Below are 22,625 nucleotides of genomic sequence, written 5' to 3'. Positions count from 1 at the left end.
TAGTGGAGGTAAGTGTAAAGGTGAGGGGTCTTTCTCAGGCTGAAAGCGGATGATAAAAGCTTCACATCGCAGCTCCTCGTCTACTCTCTGACCGATGCATGCTCAGCGACTCAATACTGCCCTCCAGCTGCGTACCCGGATAACATGCTTCTGGTGTACAATTATTTTGTGGCGGGGGCTGTACTCAGCTCCTTTACTTCAGCAGAAGTGCCAACACAACAATGAAGAAATAGTCCCTCACAAGTAAAGTCTTGCTTTAAGAATCAAATTTCAGTAAAAGTTCTCATATTATCAGCAGAGTAAAGCCTTGGAAAGTATCAAAAGTAAAAGTACGTATTCTAGAGTAATTGCCTTGTGAGTCATATGCTATTATAATAATGACAATATTAGAGCCTCGATACTGCGTTCACATGCGTATAAAAAAAAATCTTAATCTTAATTTGAAAAGTAACAACAGCCACAAATACATGTAGAGGAGCAAAATCTATAATATTTCCGCCTGAAATGCAGTGAAGTATAAAGTACCAGAAAAATAAAATACTAAAAATTGTAAACAAGTTGTAAACAGTTGTACAGTAAATGTACTTAGTTATTTCCGCCCGTCATAAATTGTTTAATATCCCTCAGGTTGAGTCTGGATCAGAAAACTACAACGAATCAGTTATCGCGATAGCATATCAGGCCTATGTGAGACCACGGGGCGGATATCCGGCCTCTTTTCCGTGGCGGACCGTCGTAGGGTCGGTTTGGCAAAATGAAGGTACAACATTTCTTTAGCTTTATATGTCTCTGTAAAGCTACTTTCTTTCTAATATTCCAGTATGTTTAGAGCCATGATTGTGAACTTTAAATCGGACTAGTTTGATGACCCAGTCCCGGCTCTGGTACTAAGGATGAGCTTTGATTGTGATGAGAGTTAGCGCTGAATGGTCCTTGTCGGCAAGTGAGCCGTGGAAACATGGCGGAACACGAAGAGAAATGTGCCCTGCCTTCAACTCTCGGTTGGCTCTAGTTACGAGTTTCCAGACTGGAGTAACTAACGTTGTAAGAGCGCTGTCCGTAAATAACGTTAGCGGCTAAACCGGTTTTATTATTGTAAGCAGTGTTCATAAGGCTAACATTAGCAGGCATGGAGTCTAGCCGGCAGAGAAGCTAACAGGCCTTCACTGTGTCACCGTCCGATTCAAACTTAACTGATGCGTCCTTCACTTATTAGTCCTCATGTAACTTTGATTAAGCTTCGTCAAATGACGCGTTATAAACGTTACCTGCCTGCACGGTAACCTGTCATGACCTGTGCGGAACCCAGCGTGACCAAGCACTACTATCTACTAATAACTACTTTGTGCCTCTTTTGCAGCTGAACATCTCATTCCCCGCTACTGGCTGCCAGAAGCTGATTGAAGTTGATGATGAGCGTAAGCTGCGTACTTTCTATGAGAAGCGTATGGCCACTGAGGTTGCTGCTGACCCTCTGGGAGATGAGTGGAAGGTAAGCACTGATGCACGCTCCTTTCTTTTAGATCTGACATTGTCAGCACCCGAGAGTGTGTATATTTTAAGTTGGTTTGGTTTAAATGCATTATATAGCTATTATGTTCACAGTAGGCACACCAGTAGACCCTTTTTGACTGATCTGTAGTCATTAAGGGGGGACAGTGTGTTGCCAAGGAAACTGCAGAGGTGCTCACCAGATGCGACCAGACCATATTGTGGCTGATCGCAACGGCATCACTCTCAGTTCTTTCCCATCCCTAACTAAACAACTAGTTAACTCAGTATGGTTACATTTGTCAAAATTGAGGAAAGTTAGGGCGCAAGTTAGTTGGACAGGTAATTTTATAGTTATACAAGGTACTGGCCTGTCCATCAGAAGAAGCTGGGCTTCAGTGTCATGCTCAGGTCAGAAGGAGCTTGGAATTAAACCACCAACCACGCAATTAATGGATGACCTGTTCTACCTTCTGAGCCACGGCTGCCAATATCTTGCTTTTTTTTGTCCATGTGACTATCACAAAAAGGTACCCAACTATAGTCTTAATCCTTAGGCCATCAAAGTTTGTGTCTGTATCTGCAGTCAAAAAAATCTGTAAAATTATAACCATGGTGAACAGTTTTCTGATTAGTTTTTTCTGCAAACGCTCCTTTTTCTTTGCATCATGTAACAGAGATCCTAAATGGAAACAGAACAGAAGTAAGAACTTGTTTTCTCTGCTTTTGCAGGGTTACGTGGTGCGCATCAGCGGAGGCAACGACAAGCAGGGTTTCCCCATGAAGCAGGGTGTGCTGACCCATGGCCGTGTGCGCCTGCTGCTCAGCAAGGGCCACTCCTGCTACCGTCCCCGCAGGACTGGCGAGCGCAAGCGCAAGTCTGTCCGTGGTTGCATCGTTGATGCCAACCTCAGCGTTCTGAACTTGGTCATCGTCAAGAAAGGTAACGCGTTTAACGTGACTCGTGAACCATTATGGAAATAGTTGATTGTGCATAGCAGTCGTATTTGCAATGACTGAAATTCAGATATTGAAATGTCTCTTAATATCACATAAATGATTCCAATGGCACACCAGTAGACCCTTTTTGATTGGTCTGTAGTCATTAAGGGGGGACAGCGTGTTGCCAGAGTAACTGTGGAGCTGCTTACCAGATGCGACCAGACCCACTAACCATGGATGGTTGAACTGCATTGCTCTCTCATCATGTACACTAGTATTAGACGGACACTAAAGCTTTTACCCTGTGTATGAATATAACCAAAGGCTCAGTATTGATTTATACATTATCTTTAAAATGCATCAAAAATGCATCTATAACTTATTTCAAACATGCTGTGAATGACAGCAAGGGGAAAGGGTGTTTGAGGCATATTTCTTTGTCCTTGGTGTAGTTTCCTGTTGAAAAGGGATGGTGAACATGGCACTATTCAGAAAAAACACATTCCCACAAAGTGTTGATGGTTGTCTAAACATTCTGTAGCTTTCTGCATTTTGACTCATTTTGTTTTTACTTGTTACTGAAAGTCATGCAAATACTCTGTAAATGAAGAAGTAAGCAGTGCAGTTTGTGAGTCAGTTTGGTTTTCATCAAACAATCGAAAGACTCATCTTGTCCTGACCTGGTCGTTCTCAGGTGAGAAGGACATTCCTGGTCTGACCGACAGCACTGTCCCTCGCCGTCTTGGTCCCAAGAGGGCCAGCAAGATCCGCAAGCTCTTCAACCTGGCTAAGGAGGATGATGTTAGGCAGTATGTTGTGAGGAGACCCCTGACTAAAGAAGGTAAGACTAAAGAGGTCTTTCTCTACTTTTACTTAAGCCTGCAAGTGCTGTTCCAGGGATCACTGACTGTAGACGACATTTATTGGGTCTGAGTTTGGCTGTCACTAAAGCTTGAGGTCATCATGACTGACCTGACTTGTATTAAATGACTTACTAATTGCAGCATCCTTTAAAATGAGATTAAATTGACCTTAAGGATGTGCAAGGTTGTGAGCAAAATATAAATTTTAAATACTTTGGACACCATTTTAAGTACTGTGGAGAGGTTTGAAAACACCAGACGGTAGTGGTCGGCAGACATTTGCAGATTGTAACCAAGTAATTTTGTTAGTTTATTGGAATATATAACATTTTAACTTTTTTTAATAAATCTCAAAATATGGGCCTGTATCATCATCATTATCATCACACCTGTTCTCTGTATGTTGTAATCTTGCAATCAGAAGCTGATAAAACTGAAGCTTATAAACGAAACAATGTGAGCCTCTACCTAAACTTTTACCAGCACATACAAACTTTAAGTTACATAAACCTTACACAGATATTGTCTAGTGTAAGCCTTATTTGCTCAGCGTCTCTCCATATTTAATATCTTGTTTTGGGTTAGTTGGCCTGCAAGTGTGATAAAATTAGACAGCTGACACAGACTCGCATGTAAAATACTGCTGTTTAAGTGGAAAGAGTGCATAGCTCCCCTGGTGATACTTCACATACTTTTTCTTCCTCGTCAGCATTTATACATTGCTAACTGCACCCCGGGAGTAATCACAATGCATGGCTAGTGTAATAAAAAGTCACACTTTATTAAATGTACATTTAATAGTAACAAAATGTAGCTTGCTTTTAGCAGTAAAGGTGGTGACAAGTTTTTCCCTTGTGGCTTTCCATGGCTGTACACGCTGCGATCAGAACCACTGGCAAACCAGTACACTGGGTGCTACACTTGACTCACATGGTCAACAAAACTAGATGCTGAAGTTAATGGTCCCTTTGAGGCGTCCTGCACTCTTTTCAGGTGCTTGAGTGTCACTTAACTGGTTGCATGTTGGCAAAAAAAATGGGTTCACCATGTTGTTGGATAAAATTGAAAGAGTGAGACAAAGTATTGCACCACACCTGCATCTATAAAGCCACTACGGCTGTTGGGTAGATGGTTGCCTATGGTAATGTACTGCAGCATCACCCAAATTTCATTATGACTCCTGGCATTTAGTTGCACTATTGAACTGCATCTGTTGTCTCCTTGGCAGGCAAGAAGCCCAGAACTAAGGCTCCCAGGATCCAGAGACTGGTGACGCCTCGTGTGCTGCAGCACAAGCGCCGCCGTATCGCCCTCAAGAGACAGCGCACCCAGAAGAACAAGGAGGAGGCCTCTGAGTACGCCAAGCTGCTGGCCAAGAGGATGAAGGTATGTGTTAATTCGTGCTTTTCCTTATTGTCACAGTTTTTATCAACTTAAAAAGTATTCCTGAAAAGTAAAGCAGCTCTGTTATAAACACTTCTTTTAAAAGATACTACCCTGCCCTAGTGACGAAAGTCCAGAGAGAATTCATGTGTGGAAGGTGGCAGGACTTGAAGCTGAAATGAAATGCATCAATATGTTGATGACAAATTTAAGTTGTTAACCCAAACAGCACTAGAACCTCCTGCACTGAATTGAAATATTAGTGATGCATCCTAAAATGTTTGTCACTATTCCAGCTTATTATTTCAGTTGTTTAATCTTAGTCATGCTTGGATTGCTCTAGTGCCTAGTTTTAGTGGCATCAATCATAATTTGAAGATTGTGGTTTAACATGGAAATAGCACAATGTTGCTAACAAATTCAAACACAAACATTGAAGTTTGGGCCATTTTTTCATCAGCAGTTAACTTGTTTATCTTAAGTTTTGCTTAGCATTGGTCTAGCTGTCATTGGTATATATCAGATTGAATACCGAATCCTCTGTCAGGAAACTAGTGTGGGGAGCAAGTACATAAATGTGCAGTGGATAGTGGTGGGGAGATTGACTTGTTTGGGTGCAAATGGCTGCTGTGCTGAAACATGTTATGACACACATTTGTTCCTGCAAACAGGAGGCCAAGGAGAAGCGCCAGGAACAGATCGCCAAGAGGCGCCGCCTTTCTTCTCTGAGGGCATCCACATCCAAGTCAGAGTCCAGCCAAAAGTGAAATCCAACAGTCAAATAAAGTAATGTTTTGCTGAAAAATTTGTCTGCGTAATGTAAATGATTCAACATTTTTCAATACCTTGAGTTCACACCATAGACTTAATATTTTAACAATATTTTATAACATTTAACAATGGCAGGTTTGCCAGTTAGTTGCCTGACTGAAAATGAGAAATCTGTATGCTAGATGCCTAAACATACACTAGTAGCATAACTGGAGACAGTATTCCTCCACAGAAAATTAAGTTTTAAAGTGCTTTTTTGAAGAATTCATTCTACACAATAGGCTGAAAATAGTTGCATCTAGTAATGTTGCTGGTAAGTTACTCACATTAAAAGCCCTGCAATTTTCAAAGATTTAAGTACAAAAAATTGGTGCCCAAACAGGAACGTATGTTGAGCTTCCAAACATAGACAAAGTTAACAGTAAGCCCTCATGTTTCATACAAACGACATGATTATTAGGCATTTCCCTAGCTTCGACTTCAGTGGTAGCTTTGGTCATGTGTGCTGTGTTAGTGTAAAACAAACAACCAAATATCCGCAAAGCTCAAAAGGACAATGAAACAGAGTTCATGAGTCTTCAAACAACTTTTATTTTGCACCACTTTGTGAGAGCTGTGGGTTATAAATTCAACACACAAACATTTATATCAAATAATCTACATCAACGACGCACACATCCCTTAACATTACACCCGCTGTCAAAAGCAGACATTTTTGTAGGCCTCCTCATCCGGCAGGTAGGTGGAGCCTGTGGGTAGACCTGGACTACATCCTTGTGAGGTGAGAAGACCTCGGCTGCATTGAGATGACTTCTGACTTGATTAGACTGGCTTGGTTCAGACGGTGGGCAGCTTAAATTGTACATCTGGGCGATGAAGAACAGCACAGACACAGCCTGATGCTGCAGGTACTGAGGCAGCCCCTGGAGGCTCCTGGTCAAGGTCAGCCAGGTTGTCTGGAGGCCCTGAACCAGAGGTGAAGACCTGGACAAAGTCTCCATGACCTGTGAAGTAAAGACAACATACTTATGCTGTAGTAGGGTACATCAAAGCTATTTTCTTTTGCACTAATAACAACAAGTGTGAAACCAAAAAAAAAAAAAAACTGTAGCAGGCCCATTTTACAGAAGACACTCACTCCTTATGGCAGGAAAAGCACAACTGTAGATAATGAATGATTATGTGGCTGTTATGTTAATGTTATATTCAACTTCTGGCACCCTTCTACCACAGGTTACAGGAACAGTTTGACATTTTAGATAATGTGCCTATTTGCTCTCTCTGGATATCGCTGCGAGGTTGTCAGGGAACCAATGGAGACCTCAGGGTAAAAACTGATTACACAGTTGTATGTCCTGTAAACTCAACGTCAAGTACCTGCACTACTCAGCCAAGAAATAGTCCCACACAACACCTGCTGATACCACAGCTTTTTACACTGTGGTTTTTGTACAGATTAAACAAATGAGAGAACGTGATACTTCGTAAACTAAAGATGTGCTGGGCTGAATTCCAGAAGGCAGGTTTAGTGAAAACTCTGACTTTGTTAACCTCTGAATTGAGGGAAACTGTCTGATGCTTCCTTGACATTCATACAGTCAATATCAAAGTGTATATCAGAGCGCATTAATTTGGAGAAGATGGGAGAAATCAAAATTCCAGTTGGATATTTGTTTGTTACTCAAACCCTACTTTTAATGCTACAGCTTTTATGATCAATCGGTCATCGATCTATGTCATTACATTGAAATATTACCTATAATGCACTCATCCAAGGCTCAGAATAAAATCTCTACTCTGTCTTTATGACTGGGCGTTAAAACAGCTGTCAGGTTGTGAGTCAGTTCCCCTGCACTGAAACATTTACTATATATTATTGCAATAATCACTAATGGAACATTCCTATCATCATATCATATATTGGAGATTATGTAAATATTTCTGAGTGAGAATGATTGTAGTGAGCCTGGAAACACTAATTTTCAAACAACGAAATGTATTTTAAAAGAGTTTTTAAATATAGGCTGCATCTGGTCAACAGCTTTTCATTTACCAGGTTTATATTTTCCACATGTAAACAGTAGGACTCCAGCAGCTTCATCATCCATTGAGGAAAATCAAGTGCTAAATGATGAATGAGTGGACTACCGAGTGTAATTCTGTCAATAACTTAATGACTCTTCCCTCCACTCCTCAGGCTCTTTCACTGCAGCTGTGTCTTGAAAGATAAATGTACGCTGGCACTCATTAATATTTCTGTCTCAAGTGAATTCAAATTGAGGTTCTGCTCTTTATGGATACTACAATTGGTGCTGCACTGATGATGGCTTTTTTTTTTTTTTTCCCTTTTAAATTACACACTTAACTCAGAGTGTACATGCTCAGAGTTGACTGAACTACCTCTGGTCAGCTGTTCTGGAAATGAAAACTCTGAGTCTCTCGTCCTCAGGTTCAATCAACTCAGAGTTTAGGGTTAGATTAAGAGTTTCTTAAACCTGCTCTCTGGAAAAGGCCTCTCTCAGGCAGATTTTGTTAACATTTGGTCAGGGCCGGGCTAGCCATTTCAGATATTAAGAGTATTAATCTTCTCATCTAACCGTAGGCGAGAAAGCTATAAACATACTTCCAAGAATGTCAAACTATTCCAATAAACTGTACTCACAGCACACCTGAACAGAGTGCATCTTGGCCCCGGCCATGTGGTAGGTCCTCCGACACAGCTTGGCAGAGAGTGAAACCAGTCGCACGGGGTAATTTCTCCTGAGTGTGGCGGCCTCAAAGCCCTTCACCAACTGAACTGCCGCCGTTTCTTCTATAAAGTAAGCCAGAAGATGCTCTCAGGGACGTACAGATGAAGCGTGTACACTAATCAGACGTGAGTCAGTGTACGTGACGTTTTCTGGTTCATCAGTAACTCTACATCACACTACATACCGTTATCCCGTTCAGTGGGGGGGAGCACTCGGTCAATCAGAGCCTCTGACATGCTCAGGGCAGAGTCCAGTCCCACACCGGACACACGGATGGCCCTCTCCACAAGAGTCTGGTTAGTCCCTTCATCAACCTGCTGCATCCTCTCCATCACCCATGCGACGGTGTGCTGCACACAGTCCATGGTCCCGGTAACGGCAATGCTCACCACATCCTGGATCTCATGCATCTTGTTCCTGGCCGTGGCGGCAATCTGAGTGACGCAGACAAAACCAGAGGAGAAACCAAAATACGGTGCAGTTTGTGGAGCTTGTCAGGATTTAGAAGAGGAGAGGAACGATTACCTGCTCCGTGGGTGTGTGAAGCACGGGAAATGTAGTCTCCAGCCAGTCAAGACTTATACATGCCACGTCATTAGCAGTGGAAACTATGGAAATAGAGAGAGAGAGAGAGAGAGAGAGAGAGAGAGAGAGAGAGAGAGAGAGAGAGAGAGAGAGAGAGAGAGAGAGAGAGAGAGAGAGAGAGAGAGAGAGTCCTACATCACATCATATATTATTTACCGTCATTAAGTTAATTATCAAAAATGATAAAATATGTATTTCTTCATCGCTCTGTCCTCCTGGGTGTTTTCGCTATGGCTCACAGAATTTGGAAAACTCATCCTGCGATTGAGCCCAAATGGTTCTTTAAGGGACGCAGTCAACAATTTTAATAGCCGTTTTAAGTCTGAGGAAAAACAGCAAACATTTGCTGCTTCAAGCTTCTCAAGTGTGACAATTTACTGATCTTCTCTCTTCGAATGTCTTTGGATTTTGAATTGATGGTCGTACAATATGACATCACCTCTGGCTCTGGGAACATGCGTTGCGCCTTTTCAATATTTGACTGTTTTTTGACTGTCAAAACCCCCAAAACACACTGGCATTCAAGGCACAAAGAGGGTGTACAATATGGCAAAACCACACGAACAGCACAGTACTGACTCTGAGGCTCCAGTTTAACCATGACAGGTGAAGCTCTGTCACAGGCTGCTGTCACGCTGTTCTCCAGCACCTCGAACATCGTCTTCAGGTTTGGGTGGCTGCATTTAGTGTCAGTGTATAAGACTGACAGCTTGCTACAAGCTGAGCGAACCAGGGGCAGCTTGACGAGTCTAGCAGCTGCACTCTGTGCCTTCTGCAACACAACAGCAGGGACACAAAGAGCTTAAATCCAGATACATTCATTAATACATTCGTCCTCTTTTGGGGGGAATTTACAGAAAAATTTTTAATTTTAAAAACCTTTGGATGTCAAAGAATTACTGATGTCCCTCATCCATACTAGTGCACAGTTCGCCCATCTAATTGTGACTATACTTAGACTTTTTTTTTTTTTTTTTAAAGAAAAAAAAAACTCTCAAAAGTTAATCTAAATTGAGTAAATTTGATAAAAATGAGAGCCTTTAGTCTAAGATGGATTGTTTAAGGGACATTTCCCTTGAACATTTCCCTGTTTAAGGGTCTCTGGTGCGATATAAAATAGGCGTTGATGCAGTGTGAGCACAGGTAAGGACCAAGCAGGGTTCATTTTCCTCGATTGTACTCACCTGGTTGTTGTTCATCGGCATGTTTGGAACACTGTAACAAAGGAGAGAAAGTGGTGCGATGAATAAAGGCTTGAGATTCAAACTTGGGCTTTCGTAGACTTTATCATCAAAAGAGAGGGTTAACTAGATACACCGCTCACCTCTGGCTCATACGAAGACGTTCGCTGACACTGCATGGTCAGGTGAACTAGTCAATCAGCGCTCACCTGTTGTCCTATAAGCTACTGGGAAGCGCCCGGGCTGTTCTCGCGATATGTCAACGCAGTTCGTTTTATTACTTCTTTTGTTTTATTTTTTGTGTCCCTGTCTTCTGTGGCAACTTTACACTTTACAGAGAAGGCTACTCAACTTAAAAGGATTTATTTATTAATTTTTTTTTTTTAATTTTTTTTATTTAATCTTATCATTATGAACAAGGAATGTTTACAGCGAGCGCGTCTTCTAGTTTAGGAAAGATATTAAAGCAGTTTTACTCCCCAGTTTTATTTCAGGAGCTTTTTCTAACTGAGTGCTCAACCAAAATGCTTTTCATTTCTCTAACATTTACTCTGCATATTTTGTAGCCTCATGCTTACGTTTATCTGACCGGCTGTGAACTCATTGCAAGAGTCACTAGATTAAGCAATTCACAACCAAATTATAGCCTTATACCTACAGTCTAAAATTATGAAACTGTACCTTTGTGGTATTATGTAAACATTTCCTCTTTTGTTCATAATGACCCACAATCTACTTCTTTTTTATAGTATTTATATATAATTTTATAAGGGCTCAGGTTAAACCCTGTTAGCTTTTCTGAGAGAGAGAGAGGGAGCGCATCTTTACACGAGCTGACCGTGGGAGCCAAAGTCGATGGCGTCATCGCTGTGAGCAGGATTTGAACCTGCGCGGGGAAACCCCATTGGATTTCGAATCCAACGCCTTAACCACTCGGCCATCACAGCTCCGGGAGGGCGAACAAAACAGAACATTTCCATTGAACCGCGATCGATGCCGTATCCAGTGTCTGGAGGACGTGGGAGGATGCTGCAGTCTTCAAGGGAACACGAATGTCAAGTAAACCCTGCTTCCACCGCTGATGTGTCAGCACAGCTGCGAGCACCTGTAGGCAGTGAGTCCGACAACAAGCTGACAGCACATAAGTATATGACATGAACATGACTTTGAATGTAAACCGGTAAACCAGCCACGGGAGCTGGGCACAACCCTACAACCCCCAACCCAAGTCAAAGCAAGATAAAGCTGTTTCAGTCCATCTTCTTGTTTCATCATAGATGATATTTTCAGATTATTAATATTATTTACTAATTGTCTTATTCTAGTCTGCTCGTCTTTGTCTTGTCATTTTGTATTGATTCTGGCAAATATATAAGCCTGCTATTGCCATGTAGTTTAAGATAGTCTTGCCTCATGTATATACATCTATGTGATTTGGCATCTATGCTGGCCAGGCTGTTGTGCAGCTTTCCTGATGTTCTGCTGGTCTAATGCTGCAGAACACCATTAAAATCCCTCTTATGTCGCTGCTTACTGACAGCTTTATTCGCGGGTGTGGGTCGATGAGCCGCACCGGTGGGCAGATGGACCGTCAAAAAAAACCAACAACAACAACAACAACAACAAAAAACCATAAAGTTTTAGCTACCCCTGTCTTTTCAGTCATTTTCACGCTGCCCCCACTACCACTCCAACCCCTCTCACGACCCACTACAGCCTTAGTACCCGCAATGTGTAATTACAGGGAAACACAGCGAAGGCTGATAATCACCATGAATACAGACACTGAGTTGGAGAAATAACACACTACTGGAGGCGCTGATGTTCCTGAGGCACAGACGCAACCAGCTCTGCATCTGCATATCGATGAGTAGGACTGGCGTGATTTTCTGTCGGAGGACGTTTGGGGGGATGCTTTGGCTCCTGCACAATGGTCCCTAAAGGCGAGCACGCTCTGAGCCACGAGTGTCTGTCCGTGGTGCTGATGCTGCTGCAGCTGTTGCCGCTGCCGCTGCCGCTGCCGCTGCCGCAGCAGCATCACGGAGCGCAGCGCGCGTCTTTCTGCGCCCAACGTGCCCAGAGCATGTTTCCTTTCTGTATCGGCATGCGTCAGGGAGGAGGTGTTGCTCCGAGACTTTGTGTGGCGGCGGTAGCAGTCACAAGGTTTGGGACTGCTGCCCCGCCGCAAAGCAAAAAAAAAAAAAAAAAAAAAAAAAAAATGCTGGAGACACCGGAGAAGCACGTGTAGTGGGTGGTCCTCAGCACACGGTTTTCACGTGGCTCTAGCGAGCGGAGCCGCCACGGCGTCAGTCCGGTGCGGCAGCAGCAGGAGGCAGCAGCAGCATGGCCGTGGAGATGGAGCCCGCGGAGTAAGTGCGCTTTCCCCCTGCGGTATTATTTGTAAATAATAATCATAAGTTTTTTCAGTGATAGTTCTGAGATGACGTTAGAAATGTGACGATGAAAAGATAAGAAAAGGAAACATTAGTTCTTCTCAAACAGCCTAACAGAAAGTGCGTTGGTTTGTTATGGATAAACAGCTGTAGGCTGCATTTACACATTAAGGTGGAAGATTGTATGTTGTGTTCATGACTTCACTGATATTCCTTCAGGGGATTATCATTTCTCTGTGATGTTTGTGTCAGTCTGAAAAGCTCATTCCTGCAATACATTTGTGGTCATGTTTGTTAGGGTATCACATGTTTCTAAATGTTTGATTTAAAGAACCTGGTCTCCTACTATGACGCTGTTATTTATTGCCTGCGTACAGTTTGAGAACCCATGTGGCTTCTTTTTCGGTTGTGGAGCCTCCCATCCAATCACAGATCTGCTCATTGATAAGATATTGTTTATTGTGGTCAGTATGCTGTAGGTTCATCTAGACAATTCGGTCTAGGCTGCCCTGATGGTTGCATTGAGCCAGTTGAGCAGCTAAATGATGTTCTTGCTGATAATGCTGAGACAGAGGCGGGTCCGGGCTGTGTTGCAGTCACTATACACAGTGTCTGCTTCATCCTCATGTGCCTGTTGATCTAATAATAGGCTCTCCACCCCTGACAAGGATGTGGGTTGTGTGTTTTTATTGGTCAGACACTTTGTCTTCCTCTGGGGAAACGGGGGTGATGGGGTGCACACTGTTGGTTAAATTGGTGTAAATTCAGCACAAACACTGGCTTAGAGCATCAGTGGGTGATGTTCAGCTCGTCAGCAGGCTTTGTCAGTGATTCATGTGTTTGTATGAAAGTGCAGTGAAAGACCATAAAACTTAGTCCTGCAGAGTGACACTGACAGAGTCACATAATGGGATACAGCAGAGTTGGGGAACTGCCCAGCAGATGGCTCTGAAGTGAGACAAATGTCCACATGAAGCAGCATCCTGCTCTTTTCTTGTTTCGACCTGGACAACTGAAATTAATGATTGTCCTTGTCATCTATTATTCTTCCTCTAATGCCGTGAGCTTGTCTTGTGGTGACTGTGTCAGACGTGACAGATGAAACTACAGCTGAAAATGGAAGTGTTTGAGTGTCCCATTGCTCACTCAGAATGATTAGAGTGTAATTAAAGTGACTGTCACTGACACCGCATCCTCAAAGATACTCAAATCCTGTACCAATACAGAATCACTGCCACTGAGTACTTGCTTGTTATTGTTTGCATATGCCAAATCTTGAATACAGGCACTTAAACAACTACTGTTCACCTCATTTAACCCCCTTATTAACACCTGAAACATTACTCTATACTGTCTTTGCGAGAGCTTATCAGTCAGCTTGTGTTTGTAATGGTTGCCCCTCTCGTCTCTGTAGTGTGATCCGCCTGATAATGCAGTATCTCAAGGAGAACAACCTCTACCGAACACTGACCACCTTACAGGAGGAAACCACCGTCTCACTCAACACGGTGGAAAGCATCGACAGTTTCATTGCCGATATAAAAAGCGGCCACTGGGACTGTGTCCTGCTGGCTATCGAGTCCCTCAAGTTGCCCGACAACATACTTATTGACCTTTATGAGCAGGTGAGCTCCTCATTCATCAGCTAATGCTTTTCTTGGCTTGATTTTCTTTTTTCCTTTTAATTAGCGTTGTTGTGGTGAACACCGATCCCTCCAACAGGTTGTGATGGAGCTCATTGAAATGAGAGAGGTGGGCGCAGCTCGCTCGCTCCTTATGCAAACCGATCCCATGATCATGCTGAAGCAGACTCAGCCAGAGAGGTACATCCACCTGGAGAACCTGCTAACATGCTCCTACTTTGACCCTCGTGAGGTAAGACGGTCAAGGTTTTCATTTCGCTTTTGAGCAGCTTTGCAAAGAAGCGCCTCGGAAAGCAACATCCTCCTCCTCCTCCTCCTCCTCCTCCCGCTGCAGGCATACCCGAAAGGCAGCAGCAAGGAGAAGCGACGCAGGGCAATAGCTGAGGCACTGGTGAGGGAGGTCAGTGTGGTTCCTCCTTCGCGCCTCATGGGGCTCCTGGAACAAGTCAGCGTGAGTTTACCGATCAATATTCGTCTTAATAATCACTCTAATCACATGACAAGCGAAGCAACTGAATCGATGCCCATAGCACACTCATTTCCCTTATCTCGCCATCTCTTTCACTGCTGTCATGTTCAAACTGTACACCCACCCTGTCTATAGTGGTTCTTTAAGACACGCTATCATATTTCCACTGTTAGCGATGAGCTCCTGTATATCCTAATTTATATTTGTAACAAACCTCATCAGCAGTAGTGATTCCAAAAACTTCCTAAAGAAATGCATCCCACAGATTTTATTTTTTTTGTCGCTATTTTTGGCATCCAAACAAAAGAGAGCAGTACGTGTTTCTCAGAGGAAGGTTCTTGGTGGTGCCCACGTTGGTCTCACAAGTGCCACCAGTAAAATATTTTAAGTGACAGAAGTGTCTAATTCCATGTTATACACTAATTTAAATGTATATACAAACTTTGGGAATCCTTGGAAACACATTTTATGATTTAAAAACATACCAATAAACCAGTAAATGTATATTTCCACGGATCTATTGCTTTCTTTAATTGTTGTACGCTGTTGCACCATAAAGCACCATTTTTTTTTTGTTATTTTCTGCCGTTTTCTTGATGTTGTTGAGATAAGAGTTTGAGTGAAATAGCCACAACTGCTGTATGACACTCCTGTTCCACAGTCTATGAGACTACAGCAGTACCCGGGTCATCTCTCCCCGGACATGCCCATCGAGACATCTGGCAACAAGGAGAGACATGTGGAGAAGGAGAGCTTTCCAACACAGCTGTACCGCCACATCAAGGTAAACAACACAGGTTCTGCATCACATATTCTACAGTGTGTTGGACATTTAAAGGTTGGTTTTGCTGTAATTGTGAGTTGTATAAAGTGCATTTACACTGCAGTAATTAAGAGTTTGTTTTACTGATGATTTGCCTGTCGTTTTTAAATACTTGTTCATTAGCCCCACAATATATTTGGCACACACAAATACACACAGAAATACACACACACCCAAAACTAATTTCTTTTCTCACCTGAAGGCACTTGTTTTAGGCTCTGGCTGTGCTTTCATCACTTGCATCCAGATGGAGCAGCCTTTGAGCTGCTCGCCCTTGTTTTTCTCTGCCCAAGGTTACAAGTGAAAGTGGTCAGCCCACATGACAGCAGACCGTTGGAGAACTTTATCTCTCCCTGAGGTCACTTGATTATGATTTGGTGTTTTTATTTCTCTGTGCTTCTGGATCGCAGACTACAAACCAAACAGGGAAACATGCTTTCTGGAAGGTAGCCGAGTGTTGATGAGTCACTTCTGTGTGTGATATTAATCTGCAGTTTGGGCGACGGTCACATGTAGAGTGCGCCCGTTTCTCCCCTGATGGAAAGTACTTAATCACCGGATCAGTGGATGGGTTCATTGAGGTCTGGAACTTCAACACTGGAAAAATTAGTAAGGTATATACTTTTCATGTCATCACACTTAGAAATACTGAGGCGTGTTTATTGCTTTTATTTGATGCATTTTAACTGAATATTGTCTATGCTTTCATCTCCTACTTTTATTATTATAATTTCTTTGCTATTCTGTGTTTGTATGTGTGTGTATTGGCATAAATGAAACAGGATTTAAAGTACCAAGCCCAAGACAGCTTCATGATGATGGATGATGCTGTGCTGTGTATGTGCTTCAGTCAGGATACCGATCTACTAGCAACTGGAGCTCAGAATGGCAAAATAAAGGTTGGTCCATCTGCTTATCTTATAATACTGCTGGGTAATTCTTTTTTGTGTATTTGTTCCCGTTAGCGACCAATTAGAGTGTCCTTCTTCAATGTGGGAGTTCAGTTTTTCCTGTACGGAAACGGTGCCACAAGAATGTCAAAATATTGAAAAATGTGGTACTGTCATTGAGTTATTAGTCACCATTACTTAACCAGTCACTTAACCATGTATGTGTATGTTGTGTGCTGCTGGGGGGGTTTTGGGGTAGGTGTGGAAGATCCAGAGTGGTTTGTGCCTGCGCAGATTTGAGCATGCTCACAGCAAAGGTGTGACCTGTCTGAGCTTCTCCAAGGACAACAACCAGATCCTCAGTGCGTCCTTTGACCAGACCATCAGGTGGGATGCATAACAGCATCATTACCATAGACACACTGCAAACTAAAGCTGTTGTTACCCAGATGGGATCAAAGTATATGCATGCCTATTTGTTTTGTTTAGTATAGGGGGTGTGGCACTGTAATTAGATTTGACTGACTGATTAACAAGTCGTAACAATACTTATCTAAGTTAAACTTGACCTTTAGACCAACTGTGTAAACACAGTTGGTCTAAAGGTCAAGCTGGACTTGATTAATCAAGTCTATATTAGTGGAAAACTCAATACACAGATAACGTTTAATCTTAAAAAAATCTTCACATGGTAAAAAAAAAAAGAATGCGCTCAACAAGTAAATTAAAATAGATTCATACCAAATAAATTCAATTTTAGTTTTTAAAGTAAATACGTGAATTCACAAATGATGTACCGATAAAACAAAAAGATGGTCAGAGTTTTTTTCAAGTTCTCAAACCTTGTTGTGGGGGAACTGAGCTTGTCTGCTGTGGGAGGAAGTGAGAGCGCTCACTGATCTCAGACAAGACTCACTAAAGTTTCAAAGGCAGACTCGTGGGCATCAGCTCAGCTGAAAGAAGGCTGGGAGCTCTTTCTACATCCCTCAGTGGATTAGCAAAATGTTACCACAACAAGGCTACAGACATGATAACAGGAGAAAACAATAGGCTTTTTTTAAATTTTCTAATCCTATGATGGCTTCGAACCTGTGCCATAGGGCACATTCTGAGTTGTGATATCTCATCTAACTCACTGTGATGCACTTCCACTGGAATTCCATTGTATATTTGCTTAATTCTTTATATCAGTATAATTTTTTGGGTCATTAGATATTTTCAATGAAAATCCTGTGATTATTTAGGTAAATGTAGAGGAATACTTTTGCTATAAATTCACCCAAGTTTTTTAAAAATGTATTTTTTTTTACTCAGTCAGTCCATTTAGCATGTTAAAGCTGTATTATCTTGCTCCATAACTGATTTAAAAATTCTATTAATTTAGACATCATTTTTCTCTATTTCGTCATTGTCCAGTTAAACATTAGTTAATTGGAATTGGCCTGAATTGCTTTTTAAACATTTGAAAAACGTATTTCCATGGAGACATCACACATCAGCAGTCGATGCCTGGTGTCACATGTCGCGGGCAGGCATCACGCACCTGAATGTATATACGCAGTGCGTACGTAGGGCAAGGGTGCCGGTCTCTCACTTCCTCTCTCTCTATCACAGACAGACACTGAATCCCCTTCATAGCTGAGTGCATTGAATATCTATTTCTGACCCCTGCGGGCTGTGGGCTGAGCCTCTTCGCTGTGTTGAAAGCACATGTGCTGTGTGGGTGTAGCTGAGATACCATGTGCTCGGGCACAAAGCTCCAACATATTCCTCCGCTTCCAATTCCACAGACTGGGAGTCTGAATTGTTTACGTACGCTAAACCAACCCTCCCAGAGACGGAGTGAATCAGTGAGCATTAGGCATTTTGTCATGGTTTAGCTAATCTGCACCCTGTCACTCCACAGGAGCTAAAAATAACATCGGCAGCTCAGCAACTCGTTTTGTCTGCTCTCAAGAAAAAATCCCCTCTTGAGTTGAGCAGAGGTGGATCTCCTCACGAGTCTGAACTGCTGTTTTATTTGATTTGAGTATTTCCAATAGCTTTAATGTCAGCCACTTATGCAACACTGTCACTTTCAGAATCCACGAACTGAGGTCAGGGAAGACACTGAAGGAGTTAAATGGCCATTCATCGTTTGTAAATGATGCGTCTTTCACACAAGATGGATTTCATATCATCAGTGCCTCATCGGATGGCACTGTTAAGGTACAATGAACAGTTACAAGATGGAGCTGAATGAAATGACTGTAATTCAGCTCTGTGCTGCATCAGTTTTACAATGAAGCTGGAAAATTGCTATGTTATACTGAAATTTGTCTCACGGTGTATTTTCTAGATTTGGAACACGAAGACCTGCAACTGCATCCACACTTTCAAATCACTGTCCCGGACGTCAGAGATCCCTGTCAACAATGTGATCCCTCTCCCCCAAAACCCAGAGCACTTTGTGGTTTGTAACCACTCCAACAAAGTGGTCATCATGAGCATGCATGGTCAGGTGAGAGCTCTGCGTGACCTATAAAATATCCGCAATCATTATTCAAATCTAAAAGGTACTTTGGTATCAGGAAAAACTGTGCAGTTTCATTTACAAATAATCTGCCGATTATTTTCTCAGTTAATTTTGTTTTTTTTAATTTTCTCTATAAGATGTCAGATGTATTATTCCCCGCAGCCCAAGGTTATGCTTTCAAATTGCTTGTTTTATTTGACCAAGAAAACCCACAGATATTTTAACTAACTATCATTTATGGTACCGAAAGGCATCAAATGTTTCATTTTGAGAAGCTGGAAAAAGAAAATGTTTGGTGTTTGTGGCAGAAAAATAATTCAAATAATCAACCGACTATCAAAACAATTGATTGTAAAAATTTTCTGTGGAACGACTTCTTGATTAACCGACTAACCGCTGAAGATCTACAAGGAATAGCTTGACATTTCTACCAACTAACCTGCTCTGCCCAAAGGAAGCAACCACCACCTCTAATGATCAATAATCAATACATTATATCTTATTTGCTGAATCTACACAAAAACCTAAGCGTAAAACAAAACAATTTGCAATCCTTATGCTAAGCTAAGCTAACTGACAACATGGAGTGTGGTATCAATCTTCTCGTCTAACTTTTGGAGAGAAAGCCAATACGTGAATTTGCCAGAATGTTGAGCAATTCCTTCAAACATGCATCATCTTTTTCAGTCGTATAGTATTTTAGTTGTGCTGGCACCCACACGAATACCTGAACATCTCTTTCTCCTCAGACCGTGAAGACCTTCAGCTCAGATAGAAAGGAAGGAACAGACTTTGTGTGTTGCACCCTGTCACCCCATGGGGAGTGGATTTACTGTGTGGGAGAGGACTTAGTGCTGTACTGCTTCAACTACACGACGGGAAGGCTGGAGAAAACGCTGACCGTAAGCTCTGCTGCTAATATTTGCTCATTATCAAATGCTGTGAGAGGAGGCAGTTCATCTACACCCTGCCAGTGTTTTTCATCCAGTTGTTTTTTTTTTTTTCCTGACTTGATTCTCTGACCGTGTCACTGCCGCTGCGTAGCAGTCCCACAGCGGGCCAACAAGTAACACAGTGATCTGTGTTCCTCTGCGCCCACAGGTTCACGAGAAAGACGTCATCGGCATCGCTCACCATCCACACGAGAATCTGATCGCCACATACAGCGAGGACGGCCTCCTAAGGCTATGGAAACCTTAAACTGTCACCTGCATCATGATATGGAGGACCTAAAGAGCCAAACACACAGTTATAAAGCAATTCATTCAGTTCTGTTTCATTGCAAATGAAAAAGCTCAATTAACAAAACACCTTACAAATGAATATATTAATGCATCAGTAAATTATAACCCAGTTCACTGATGGAGAGAACAGTCTCACCACAAGGTCCATTTAGTAGCTGTTTGGAGCCTTCAGTCATGTCACATGGTCTTCATCACCAGATGGATTTTCAGAGTTGTCATGGAATCGTAGATTTTAAAATCTCCTGTTATCTCTGAGTGTGTCAAGAACTTTTAACAATCACTCCCATGTCAGTGGGTAAACTCTGCACGCAGATGTGTTTTGACTCCAGAACAGCTACGAAATGTGTAGTGAGATTGTTTTGTCAGCTGCTGTTTCCATGGACAACAATTAACTTTAAATCTTTTAAGTTTTGAGTTTTTGTTTTTTTTTTTTTGTCAAATGAATCGCATTTTTTTTTTTTTACCAATAATTTCAAAATATCAACAAGTTCATGAAAGATTTTGGCACCTAGTGGGAAAGTGGTAAGATGATAGATATTTCACATTTTCTTATTGTCAATGAATCCCATACAAAAACCACAACCAACTATAATTTATAAATTCTCTACCAGATCTCTGACACTCAAGCACTTTGGTTCCTACTGAGATTAAAATCTTTAAAATCAGGTTGCAAATACATGGTTATATTTATATTTATATTTATAAGCTAAATGATTTCCTAAAACAGCTGGGGACTGTAGTTTTTAACAAACGATAATTAAGCGGGAGTAAATAGTGCATTTGTGTGGGATAAACTGAGTTCAAGGTCTTAACACTAAGAGACAGTCCAGCACAGGCAAACAATAGCAGGCAGGGAGCAGGCAAAAATCCAAACACCATGAAGCGAAGCAGGGTAGCAAACCATTGAGGCGAACACAGGGAAAAGGCTGGAAAGTGACGCACACACAAGGAGATACAAAGGCAATCTGGCAGAGAACAAAGGGGGGGGGGGCAGGTGCAGCTTATAAACAGGAACAGCAGGGGCAGGTAAGCAGGTGGGGACCAGGTGAGGATGAGCAAGGAGGCGGGAAGAACACAAGGGGCAGGAACTGAAACGACAGAGAGGGTGAGCACACAAACTAAAACAGGAAACCAGAGAATGAAACAACATGACAAGATGTTGCAATTTGTTCAGGACAATTTTCAGCTGCGACTGAAGAAAAATAAGCTGCACCTATGTTCATGGTCAGCCAGTGTTGGCGTGTTTCAATTGCTCTCTGGAAAACGCCAGAGAAGATTTTCAAAGTATTGACAACAAGAAAAAATATAAAGTATCATTAAGTATCCTTTAAGCAAATTATTAAACTCGTTTCTAAACTTCATTTACTTAGGTCGCAATTAATCTATTTATAATACATTTGTTTGCCAATTGTAAACAGATCATGATGATGACATTCATTTTAAGTTCTTTGCTGTATTAACTTTTGCATCACTGTCTAGGTCCTCCATACTGTACACACTCTTCCTCATGGATCCTTCTTCACCAGTGCAGTTTGAATCCCCATTTTCATCTCTTCTGTCTTTATTAGACATGAAAATGCATGATGGTGAACTGTCGTGGAAATATTTATAATAAGAACTGCCTTGTGTTTGGGCATAAACAAACAATATCAGGTAAATGATTTGTCAGCGTTTGGTTTATAATAATACTTTTGTAACTTTGATTCAACGATTAGGATTCAGGTGATGACAATGATTTGTTTTATCCTCTGTGTTCCCTGCATGCTACCTCAGTTACACTGTCTAAATGTGGCTCAACAATACTTTTAGTTCTCTCTCTAAATATGCATGATGACTAATGGTAAACCTTAACTGAGCTCCAGCGACACATGCTGTATCCTGTGTGTATATAATATGTGTGTTTAACGTGGTCACATCCCTGTCATTTTGTTGCACTGACTGTAATTGGTGTTCCTGTGCATCAGTGGGACATGTGCGCCTGCAAGAAACAGAGCTCCTGCCTCAACCAGTGTTCATTATTTGTAATTTCTTTCATCTGTCACTGTTGCAAAAATAATGTTTAGTCATTGCACTCTATTTTCTCTACTCTTCCTGTTGTATATGTAACACTGCCAGCCATATCAAAAATGATTATCAATAAAATTTTAAAACCTTCCTTTGCCACTGTTACTGGGCCACTTAAACATAATATTTGACTGAGATATCGGTTATTCAGTTTTCTTAGTTTTCAGACAGCCAAATTGAGAACGGTGAGAAATCCTTTAAAAACAAAACAAAAGAATTACACTGTATATCAAATGAATGTTATTATAGTGTTTTTTTTTTTTAAATCTATCTGTGCAACATCGACTTCCTTCCAGAAGATGAACTGCCTGGAATTACCAGCTTGTGGTCACATGCCTCTGCCAACCAGCAGGTGCAAAAAGGTGCAAAAACTATGTTGTTAGATATACTACAACAGTGAAAACATAAAACATAAAAACCCAGTAAACATTCATATTCGATGGAGCCATCAATTAACAAAACAGATGCCAATATTTTTTTTACTATTGATTAATCAACTACTCATCTTGTCAAATGCTCTACTGCAAGTTTGAAGGTTGGCAGAAGAAAAATGTTTATAAAAATGCTTCTACTCCAGTGTTTAAGAATAGTAACATTACTTCCTAACGTGTAATAAAG

At 41.7% G+C, this 22,625-nt stretch overlaps 3 protein-coding genes and 1 non-coding gene across 7 annotated transcripts; 2 read left to right on the top strand and 2 right to left on the bottom strand.

Moving 5' to 3' along the window:
* The first annotated feature begins 608 nt into the window (after positions 1 to 608).
* On the top strand, positions 609 to 5,484 carry rps6 (ribosomal protein S6). 2 transcript variants are annotated; one of them, XM_071505277.1, is made up of 6 exons: positions 609 to 760; positions 1,361 to 1,492; positions 2,224 to 2,434; positions 3,128 to 3,274; positions 4,525 to 4,682; positions 5,351 to 5,484. In XM_071505277.1, the coding sequence occupies exons 1-6, from the start codon at positions 755 to 757 to the stop codon at positions 5,444 to 5,446; spliced, it is 750 nt and encodes a 249-aa protein (XP_071361378.1). In that variant the 5' UTR covers positions 609 to 754; the 3' UTR covers positions 5,447 to 5,484. The 2 variants fall into 2 exon arrangements, with proteins under 2 accessions (XP_071361378.1, XP_071361377.1); XM_071505276.1 differs by lacking the exon at positions 609 to 760 and adding an exon at positions 964 to 1,044.
* Positions 5,485 to 6,017: 533 nt separating this feature from the next.
* On the bottom strand, positions 6,018 to 10,233 carry LOC139636885 (perilipin-2-like). Of its 3 annotated transcripts, none has more exons than XM_071505273.1 (7): positions 10,110 to 10,233; positions 9,970 to 10,000; positions 9,365 to 9,557; positions 8,726 to 8,808; positions 8,385 to 8,634; positions 8,120 to 8,262; positions 6,018 to 6,454 (listed from the first exon to the last, which is right to left on the bottom strand). In XM_071505273.1, the coding sequence occupies exons 1-7, from the start codon at positions 10,118 to 10,120 to the stop codon at positions 6,113 to 6,115; spliced, it is 1,053 nt and encodes a 350-aa protein (XP_071361374.1). In that variant the 5' UTR covers positions 10,121 to 10,233; the 3' UTR covers positions 6,018 to 6,112. The 3 variants fall into 3 exon arrangements, with proteins under 3 accessions (XP_071361374.1, XP_071361376.1, XP_071361375.1); XM_071505274.1 differs by having other exon boundaries at positions 6,139 to 6,454; positions 8,113 to 8,262; XM_071505275.1 differs by lacking the exon at positions 9,365 to 9,557 and having other exon boundaries at positions 10,110 to 10,192.
* A 598-nt stretch (positions 10,234 to 10,831) lies between these two features.
* Positions 10,832 to 10,913, bottom strand: trnas-cga (transfer RNA serine (anticodon CGA)). Its single transcript has one exon. It is a non-coding gene; the product is annotated as a tRNA-Ser (tRNA).
* Positions 10,914 to 11,409: 496 nt separating this feature from the next.
* Positions 11,410 to 22,098, top strand: LOC139636964 (WD40 repeat-containing protein SMU1-like). The gene is made up of 12 exons (XM_071505417.1): positions 11,410 to 12,335; positions 13,774 to 13,984; positions 14,082 to 14,234; positions 14,337 to 14,453; positions 15,133 to 15,255; positions 15,789 to 15,908; positions 16,077 to 16,193; positions 16,444 to 16,571; positions 18,266 to 18,392; positions 18,523 to 18,684; positions 19,449 to 19,601; positions 19,801 to 22,098. Exons 1-12 carry the CDS (start codon positions 12,310 to 12,312, stop codon positions 19,897 to 19,899), a joined length of 1,536 nt encoding a protein of 511 aa, XP_071361518.1. The 5' UTR covers positions 11,410 to 12,309; the 3' UTR covers positions 19,900 to 22,098.
* The last annotated feature ends 527 nt before the right edge of the window (positions 22,099 to 22,625 follow it).

Source organism: Trachinotus anak, unplaced genomic scaffold, assembly GCF_046630095.1.
Source record: "Trachinotus anak isolate AG129_WGS33_773 ecotype Australia unplaced genomic scaffold, CSIRO_AGI_Tana_v1 ptg000019l, whole genome shotgun sequence".
NCBI lineage: Eukaryota > Metazoa > Chordata > Actinopteri > Carangiformes > Carangidae > Trachinotus > Trachinotus anak.
The sequence above is the reverse complement of the archived record's forward strand: the minus strand, read 5'-3'. Positions and strand labels throughout refer to the sequence as shown.